This window comes from Citrus clementina, unplaced genomic scaffold (assembly GCF_000493195.1).
Source record: "Citrus clementina cultivar Clemenules unplaced genomic scaffold, Citrus_clementina_v1.0 scaffold_2, whole genome shotgun sequence".
Classification (NCBI taxonomy): domain Eukaryota; kingdom Viridiplantae; phylum Streptophyta; class Magnoliopsida; order Sapindales; family Rutaceae; genus Citrus; species Citrus x clementina.
This window is the reverse complement of record NW_006262688.1, coordinates 21,338,502-21,347,854: the sequence shown is the minus strand read 5'-3', so window position 1 is coordinate 21,347,854 and position 9,353 is coordinate 21,338,502. Positions and strand designations below refer to the sequence as shown.

The window sequence follows — 9,353 nt, the reverse complement described above, 5'->3', positions numbered from 1 at the left end:
GAACATCATAAATTTTATAGTCATGAAGTTAATAAATATTAAAAAATTAATTTTTACCAAAAACAAAAGGTAATGAATACAAAGAAAAAAACTTCTTATTTATTGGAAGTATAATATATAGATCATGTATAATATATAGATCATGATAAATAAAGAAAGGGCAAAAAAAATTAATTCAAAAGAGAGTGAAATTGAGTGTTTAGTTAAAAGTGAGAATAGAGAAAGAATATGCAATTTTAAGGTAGAGAGAGAGTGATTAGTGAAAGGTCATTTTGAGATGTTCAAATTTTAAGTTTTTAATAATGAATTTATTTTTAATAACGGATTTTTAAAATTGGTGTAGAGAGAAATTTGGTGGGTCAAAATAGCCCCACCCTAAATATTAATAACGGATTTTATAAGGACTTTTGTGGGTTGACAATCCCTCCACTCTTTTCTCAATTTAATTCCTTAATGTATGTCTACAACTTAAATTTCAATTTATCTCCTTATTAAAAAAAAGGAATTAAAATAATGAATAAAAGAAAATAATAAATACAAAATTGAGGGTAATATATATCAAGAAATTATGCTCAACATTTGATTTACTCAATATATCAGAGATCTTTTTATTCTGATTATAAGAAGTGTCTTGATGATACAATAATTGAAATTCAAAGTTATTATAAATTTTTTTAAGTCAAATATATGATTTTTTTTTTGGTTAGGAGACTAATATGAACATTATTATTTTTATTAAAATTATAAAGAATTATGTTAAGAAACTTGGGTAATTTTTAAAAACCTCCCTTGAGGTTTGGGCTTGTTGCAAATAGATGGCGAGAATTTATTTATTTGTAAAAAACCCTCTACCGTTAGTTAACTTTAACATTGACCGTTAGTTGACTGTGCAAAGATAATATTATCCTTAACAACAGTTTGTAAACGGAAATAACTAAAAAATAAAATAAAATTATTGGCGCGAAAAGCACAAACCCTATTTTTTGACAATTTTATCCTTGTCAATTCCAAAGATTTACAATATCATAGGTAAAGATTATAACTATTTCATTTTCAAGTTTTTAATTTTATCTTTTTTATAGGAACTTTAAGAAAATATCAATAATTTAAAGAGGATTTTTTAAATTTTAAATTTTATCTTTTTTGTAGGAACTTTAAGAAAATATCAATAATTTAAAGAGGGTAAAATAGCCAACAATTTTAATTTTTTTTTTAGTTATTTCCGTCTACAAACTGTTGTTAAGGGTAATATTATCTTTGCACAGTTAACTAACGGTCAATGTTAAAGTTAACTGACGGTAGGAGGTTTTTTACAAATAAACAAATTCTCACCATCTATTTGCAATAAGCCAAACCTCAAACGAGGTTTTTAAAAATTACCCTAAGAAACTTATAAGAGATTTTAAAAAAAATGGCTTCAAATAAAATTTTAAGGGTTACACAACAGCACAACACATTCTAGCCCTCTCATGGCTTAGAATCGGAATATACGGGCTCTCATGGCCCTAATTAAAATCGTGTCTGATGGTAATAATAGGAGTACAATTCTGATGGAGCACGAATTGAGCATCCATAAGATTAATGTAAATCTTCTCTTTTTATATGGTTTGAGTCTTCGTATTTATTGGAGATAATTTTTTTCTAAATATTTAAAATGTAGATCCATACATTAGTGGGTTAATTTTTTCTAATATAAATAGTTGTACGTAGATTAAGCCAATTAACTCAATTATGTGGACAAGTTTGTAAATTTTTAATCGAGAATATTAATAGAATTATCATATAATTTTAATTGTTTATTTGTTATGACTTATCTAATAGGTACAAATGTTTATTTAATTTTATAAGTTCGTATCATAATTTTTGTTGCTGTTTGGTTGTCTTTTTTTTTTTAGAGCTTTTAGAGGTTAAATAAACTATTTTGTCTCTACTAGTAAAAGCTTAAATTTTGGGTTTTTAAGAATAGAAGTTGAATTTTTTTAAATATTAAAATATTTAAAATAGCATCTACTTATTTGACAATCTTAATTTATTTTTTCATAACATAATTTAAAAAATTTGCTTATTAAAGTATTTGTAAAAGTTTTACTACTAAAATTTCTACTTAAATAAATTTTATTTGAAAAGTTATGCCAATCGAGAGAGAGAGAGAGAGAGAGAGAGAAAAAAAAAGGTTCGTTCTGAATTTCTAATACAAACAATGGACACCCAAAATGTGATGGGGCCGTGGAAACGGCCACACCGCTCACCTTAGCAAGCTTAGCTGGTCAACGCCAACCACCAACACCAATTCGTCATTATTTAATTTGTTCTGAAATTGTATATTAAGTTGCACTCTTTAACAACTTTAGACTTGGAAATCAAGCGCAGGTACAACGAATCGAAAAGCACTTAAAATAACAAAGAATCTTCATCAATAATAATAATCATAAATCTTTCATCCAATTATATAAAAACACATAAATGGCGCTAGCTGTGATCGTGCATTCCTTAATTATTATCATTGCTAGCAGCTTCTTCAGAATGTTCCGCACTTGTTTATTCTGCCTATTTTGCTGTGAATGTGATGATGGTGGCTGGTGGGTTGGGATTCTTGGATTAGGTTCTTATTAGGTGAAACTTCCATGAAAGTGTCAGCCCTATCAGCTATCACAATCACACACTTGCCACACAAACCACTCCCTAAGGTATATAGGTTCTTTTGACATTTTTGAGTCAGCCCAATATGGAACAAGGTAATAAATTAAAATTTGAATGTATTAAAGAAAAATGCTTGCTTTCAGAAAATACCCGTATGACGTACGTAACTAAATAATATAAAAACACCTGTGGAAGGAGGATGATGCAAATTCCCAAAACATGGTCAAATGATGTACATGGAGCCGAGTCAAGATGGGGATGCATAAACTCGATCACATGGAAGGCAAGATAATAGAAGAAATTAATTGTATATTATTCCAGGCAATAATTTGTTACAACATATTAAAGAAAAATAAATTTTTATTGACTCCCAAAATGAACAACCTGTCATTTGCCCAAGCCTTCCAAAGACTTGAACCAACTCCCACAGGGAAGCCATAACCTATCATTCCTTCATTTCATATCAAAAGCACTTCTCCTCGTCTCTTCTGACTCATAAATATATATAGACACACACACCCACACCCGCATCCTAATTCATATCACAAGACATTCGCTTCATCTACACTTTGCCATAAGTACATTCCACATTGACTCTGTTTATTCTCCAAACATTTTGCCTAATTTGAAGCCAGGAAAATGGCAGTGCTAAGAACATTCATATGCGTGGCCGCTACAGCCATGCTCATTCAACTATCTATGGCAGCAAATTACACAGTTGGAGGTCCAAATGGTGGTTGGGATACGGCCACAGACCTGAGAACTTGGGCAACTTCTCAAAAATTTCTCGTTGGTGATAATTTGAGTAAGTTATATATGCATACATATGGATCATGTTACATATGAATTTAAGATAAAGAGTATTGAAACTGACTTGCTGTTATCTGTAGTTTTCCAGTATCCATCAAGCCATGATGTGACCGAAGTTTCAAAGCCAGATTATGATTCCTGCCAGACAAGCAACAAAATTCAGAGTTATACTGATGGCAACACAGTCATCCCACTCTCTTCTCCAGGCAAGAGATACTTCATCTGTGGAGCACCGGGACATTGTACTGTAGGAATGAAGGTGGAAATCGACGCTCTTGCATCAACTTCCCCAGCACCAGCATCACCTTCAAAACCACCGCAAGCTTCCCTAGCAGCTCCCACACCACAAGCCTCTTCTAAGACCCCACCACCAGCTTCCCCAGCTCCAGAAACTTCCTCTCCCTCACCTGAAGAATCACCAAAATCTGCTCCCACAGTGTCCCCTGCGTCTCCATCAAGTTCACCTTTGGGCAGTCCCCCACCTTCCCCTGATGTTCCTACAGCAGACTCTCCTTCAACTTCCCCTCCTCCAAGTGGTCTCTCGCAGCCACCCCAGCCATCATCAGCTGCCAAAGTTGTCTTCAAAACCATCATGGCAATGGGGTTCAGCTTTGGAATCATGATGCTTCTTGCCTTCTAAGGACCGAGTAAAACGTAAGTTGCATTTATTTAGTTATTTCTTTGAGCAAAGTTGCCTGTGTTTTCTTTCCAATTTTCTGATGTATGGTGAAATTTGAGGAACAGATTCTTGTCTTGTCAATAGCATTCGATGTTATGTTGCATGAAGTTCTAATTTTCAATGTTGCCTGCCAACGCTAAAGATACAGATGCCATGAACCAGTACCGTCGACTATGAATTAATGTTATAAATATATTACTATTGAAAGAATAAAAATTCGCGGAGGGTAATTTATTAATTGAGACATTCATCTATTGTATTTTATCTTCTTATCACGATCGACTATATGCATTCAAGAGCAATAATATCCGACAGAAATCAGGCCTACTAACGGTATAAAATGGACAGATAAAAGGGTGAGTAGTTTCTTCGGTTAATTTTATTCGACATTTTTTTCAAGCTACGATGAGATAGTTGATCTGGCCTTTTGTGTACAAAAGCAACAATTGGCGCTCTTTGATCTCCAACTCAACCATCCAAACACAACTTCAGTGACCGCCAAAGGCATTAAATTTAAGGTTACATAGCAGAATGAGATTCAGCAAATAGAAGAACGTGTACTTTCATAATTTCAATATCAATCATCTAAATGCAACCATACAGGCAAAAATAATAATACGATAAGTTTTGATCTCTATGAAGTTTTCAACAAACCAGAACATTTCCAGAGTACAAGAAACCCCAAATTGGTCGTTTTTGAAAAATAGATCACAATCAGGGACGAAAAGCAAAAGCTTTTGTCATGAACATGTACAACCTTGACTCAGCAAGTTATACCTTTAAGCACTTTCTATATTTTACATACGAAAGCAGAAATCCATAGAGCTTGCCAGTTTCTAAATGGAATATATCCACATCATTAAGTTTTTCAGGTCTTCCAAAGCATTACATTACATAGTAGACAAAAAACAGATAAACGACCTTACAGCATAGGCATATTAATTAGATGTCCAAGTTAAGCAACCGGAGGACGAAGTACGTGATCCTGTGATGTATCAACAGCAGCAGGTGGCATGAATTGCCACATTGCAACACCAGGGTAACCAATGAAAGGCACCAGCTTGTTACCAGCAACCTGGCTTTGGGCAGCAAATGCAGCCGACATTGAAGAGGGATGAGGCAAAAACCCTGATGGAGCACTCATCACTTTGACTTGCTGTTGCAACTTCTCTTTATCAGCCTTTAGCCTCTGCTTCTCATCACGGAGCTCATTCTTCTCAGCCTGCATGGATAAACAGCAACTAAGTTGCACATGGTCATCCAAACCCTACATAAACATCTCTACTTTTCGGATCAGGTATAATAAAGCAAAATCTCCAAATAGATGCAGAAATTTTAAAACATCTGATTAAAGCCAGGACGCACCTTCAATTCTTTAATCTTTTCTTGCAAATTCTCATTCGATTGCTTCAGTTTCTGGGCTTCAGTTCTTAACTGCTCCATCATTTGAACAGCATCGCTCAAAATAGTAGCCTTGTCCGTCTTGGGTGGTCTTCCAGGCTCCAGCATAGAACCCAATTCGAGAAACCTTCAGATCATGCCCAAATAAATGTGAGAATTTGAAGTCAGAAAACAGTTAATTAGGGAAGAAAAGAATGATATCATGCCTCTCATTCAACCGATCCCTCCGCAACTTCTCACGGCATGCTTTGGAGCCAGATACACAGCATGATTCAGACCTCAACCTGTAAAATTATTTACAAATAAATTAAGGGACAAAGATTTGATTAAAAAAATCAAGAATAATCAAATTCCTTGAGATCTAAGCAATTACAGTTAAACTCAAAAAAAACTATTGTTAGTACAATCACAAACACTCATACATACGTAAATATGTACTCACACTGATTCACAAGTAAGTAGCACTGTAAGTAAGTAGTTCTATATCCATTTAAACAATTGTGCTTAAAGGTTAGCTTACTCTGAAACAGTTATATGTAATTCCATATGAAAAATACAGAAATTTGACTTGTTCCTTGTTAGTAGCCCAACTGGCATAAGCAGCCTCCATTAATGTCAATGGCATCTCCAAGACATCAAGGCTAAAACTTATACAAATCTCATACTTCCCTAGCTAAATTATTTTCTCATTTCCACCGATCATCTGTCACAGTACACAAATTGTTAACCTCCATAATTCCATACTATTGATTTTACAGAACCCGAATTTGAAGCATGAACTACTTACTGCACTGTAAATAAAGTCAGCCTAGTCTGAAATATCAAACTGCACAAAGGGAGAGAGAGGAAGAGATTTTTACCTTTTTCGGGAGCCAGCTTCAACTTCCTTTGGGCCATCTGAATCACCAAATGAGCAGTCAATCGTCACACTGGAAATCAACAGCACGTACAAATAAAGAATGAGAAAAAAAAAAAAAACACACACACACACAATTATTCTAGAAAACAAAAAATTACATGGTTTATTTTTTGTTCCTCCTCCTGGATGCTATAATGATCGAATTGCTATCCCTCTATCAAATCAAAAGTGCTCATTTTCACTTTTGCTAATTGTATGAAAAGTTAATTCTTCATCTCTAATATTCGTCAATTGTCCAACAAAACTAATAAGCATATACAATGAGAAAATATCTCTCAACGAATTATTGGACAAACAAAAAAAAAAAACCAGAAATTCAAGAATCAATATGTATTTTTATGTTCTGTTATTACTTTCTCAATAACCAAACAGAAAAACGAAGTTTCACCAAAAAAGGCTTAAGCTTACCTTGCAGCAGAGGACGCGTTAACGGCGGGGGCGGCCTGGGAAGGCCAGTCGAAGTTTCCGGCGATAGGAATGTCGTCGACTATGCTATAATCGATGAGCCAGTCAGAGTTGTCAGATGACGCAATCTCCATTTCCTTCTGCTTCTCTGCAAAATCACAGTTCGACTCAACTCAGCAGAGCCTCGTTTTGTTTTCTTTGTTTTGTTCGATGGATAATTAATTAATTTTAATTAATTAATAATTTTTATTTAAAAGTAAAAAGGGTCAGATAGTGATGGCAGCCATTGTGCGAGTGAGCGTGTTGCGTAAGAGTAAACGCTTTCTGTTTCTGTTGCTGTCATCAAAACTCAACTGTCATCGCTTCGTTTCTTCGTATTGATGCCTCTGTTTGGCGACTGGATTATGCTGATCAAGTTACCGGGGGTTATCAACGGATTGAAAACGAGAGGAAGCGTTTTCTAGCTCAAGTTTGACAGGGGAAAGCGACGTTTGTCCAAACACACAAGCGATTATGCAATACGAAGAAAATTTTGCACCAAATGAAATAAGCACCTTGGTGACGTCAAGATTCCACCACCCCTTCTCATTCCCACACGAATCCCCCAATACAATCAATAAACTATACTAATATACTACTCTTTAGTGGGTAGTTAAATATACTAATTGAAATAATGAAAAGTAATTATGCACATATGAATTCCAGTGACGATTTATTTTTATTAGGAAATGGTCAATCATTTTGAATTACGAATTGCAGTGCATTATTTAGTGGATGAGCACGAAAACGTCTGTTTTTCAGTTAGACTTAGACATTCCTAATATTTGTACCCTTTTTTTTTTTTTTTAATAATGATTGGGACCCGACATTTATTTCCTTATTATTTACTTGTGAATTTCATAACCGATAAAATTAATATTTTATTATCAATTATATGAATGCCATATCAATTAAAATTTAAGTTGAGACTTGACTCTGTTTAGTATAATTTTTTAAATAAAAATTTATTTAAATAGAGTTCTTGTTAGTAAAATTTTTACAAGTAGAGCTTTCACTAAAAAAAAAAAAAAGTCTTAGGTGTTTAGTTATCAATAAAAATTTTTATTAAAAATTGTGAAACTACATTAATAGATAAAATTTTTGAAGTTATGTTATAAAAAAATAAAATAAAATTATCAAATGAGTAAAGAATATTTTAGACATTTTAATATTTAAAAAAATTTCAACATGTACCCTCAAATGTCCAAAGTTTGAGTTTTGCCACTAAAAGCAAAATAACTTATTTAATTTTTAAAATCTCAATTAAAAAAATAACCAAATAACAATAAAAGATTTAAAAAGAATTTATAGAATTAAATAAACACATATGATCATTAGATAAGCTATAGCACTCGATTCCTGCATTTTTTTTCTTCAAAATATAATTTTAAACAGATCACCTAATAACGATTTTGTTGGGACCAATTGTTATTTAAGCACTTAGGTATCAATATAGGCTCTTCAGCATTAATAAAACATCAGATTGTATTAAAGTGATTGTTCTGTGGATCAAATTTGGGCCTGGCCCAGTCTAGACGCCTTGAATAAGACAGCATGAGCCCGGCTTAGGGTTCATGAGTTGACTTCCTAACACCCATTTAAAACTCTCATCAAATCCCATTTGTTATATTTATAACACTTACTTTTGTTAAAATTATGAAAAAAGGGCGAATATTATAATAGAGTTAATTAAATTTTAAACATATTCTTTGATAGTAAAATTAGGTAATTTATTGCCTCAAAATTATTTTGGACATTTTAATTTAATTATATTCATAATTGTCTTTTTAAGTAATTCTTCTCATAATTGTAGACAAGGCATTCAAGAATGAGACTATTGGCACCCCAATAATTTCTTTTTTAAATTCCCTTTCTCCATCAAGATTCAAGAGCTACTTTAATTACAAAATTATCATTTTCTAAATAGGTAATTTTTAAATACCTCCCTGAGGTTTGGCCTTACTACACTTTGAGAAAATCTATCCATATATTAACATATCACCCCAGACATATATAAGCATTATTAGAGTGTCGTTTGGTAGTTGAGGGCAATTACGTAGTTGTAGAAATTTACATTTTTTAAATTATAAAAAACTGATGATTGATTAAAAAAATCATTGTGCATCCAAAATGCACAGTGACTGATAAATTTTTTCTCATTATAGTACCAACGTCTCCTATACACAACAACATAAGCAAAATCATGCACATTAATAATTTACTACCCCTTTAACTTTTCAAGTAAAAGCAGCTTAGCAAGCATGTCTCACGTTAATTCATCAACTAACTGTAGAACTTTAATTAATTAACTAATTACCTAATTAATCACTCAGTTAATTAATAATTAATTATCCACATCATCATTGCCAATTCGGCACTCTTGCTTCCAGCTAGCAAGTTTCTATGGCCTTATAAGATTTTTGTGTAAGATACTCACATAGAAACTCTCTCTCTCTCTCT

At 32.9% G+C, this 9,353-nt stretch overlaps 2 protein-coding genes across 5 annotated transcripts; one reads left to right on the top strand and one right to left on the bottom strand.

Annotated features, from left to right (window-relative positions):
- The first annotated feature begins 2,957 nt into the window (after window positions 1–2,957).
- LOC18053111 (uclacyanin 1) lies at window positions 2,958–4,219 on the top strand. Of its 2 annotated transcripts, XM_024191614.1 has the most exons (3): window positions 2,958–3,445; window positions 3,531–4,104; window positions 4,195–4,214. In XM_024191614.1, the coding sequence occupies exons 1-2, from the start codon at window positions 3,280–3,282 to the stop codon at window positions 4,088–4,090; spliced, it is 726 nt and encodes a 241-aa protein (XP_024047382.1). In that variant the 5' UTR covers window positions 2,958–3,279; the 3' UTR covers window positions 4,091–4,104; window positions 4,195–4,214. The 2 variants fall into 2 exon arrangements, with proteins under 2 accessions (XP_024047382.1, XP_006447468.2); XM_006447405.2 differs by having other exon boundaries at window positions 3,531–4,219.
- A 518-nt stretch (window positions 4,220–4,737) lies between these two features.
- Window positions 4,738–7,439, bottom strand: LOC18053110 (transcription factor ILR3). 3 transcript variants are annotated; one of them, XM_024192095.1, is made up of 6 exons: window positions 7,409–7,439; window positions 6,858–7,002; window positions 6,391–6,459; window positions 5,737–5,814; window positions 5,495–5,657; window positions 4,738–5,396 (listed from the first exon to the last, which is right to left on the bottom strand). In XM_024192095.1, the coding sequence occupies exons 2-6, from the start codon at window positions 6,986–6,988 to the stop codon at window positions 5,085–5,087; spliced, it is 753 nt and encodes a 250-aa protein (XP_024047863.1). In that variant the 5' UTR covers window positions 6,989–7,002; window positions 7,409–7,439; the 3' UTR covers window positions 4,738–5,084. The 3 variants fall into 3 exon arrangements, with proteins under 3 accessions (XP_024047863.1, XP_024047862.1, XP_006447466.1); XM_024192094.1 differs by lacking the exon at window positions 7,409–7,439 and adding an exon at window positions 7,209–7,400; XM_006447403.2 differs by lacking the exon at window positions 7,409–7,439 and having other exon boundaries at window positions 4,968–5,351; window positions 6,858–7,329.
- Window positions 7,440–9,353: the final 1,914 nt, after the last annotated feature.

Excerpts from the sequence above, each read along its gene's own strand:
- LOC18053111 (XM_006447405.2), top strand. The coding sequence starts at position 3,280 with ATGGCAGTGCTAAGAACATTCATATGCGTGGCCGCTACAGCCATGCTC. Across the intron at positions 3,446-3,530 it reads TCTCGTTGGTGATAATTTGA|TTTTCCAGTATCCATCAAGC; the intron begins GTAAGTTATATA and ends TGTTATCTGTAG.
- LOC18053110 (XM_024192095.1), bottom strand. The coding sequence starts at position 6,988 with ATGGAGATTGCGTCATCTGACAACTCTGACTGGCTCATCGATTATAGC. Across the intron at positions 6,460-6,857 it reads AACGCGTCCTCTGCTGCAAG|TGTGACGATTGACTGCTCAT; the intron begins GTAAGCTTAAGC and ends GTTGATTTCCAG. Across the intron at positions 5,658-5,736 it reads AGGGATCGGTTGAATGAGAG|GTTTCTCGAATTGGGTTCTA; the intron begins GCATGATATCAT and ends CATGATCTGAAG.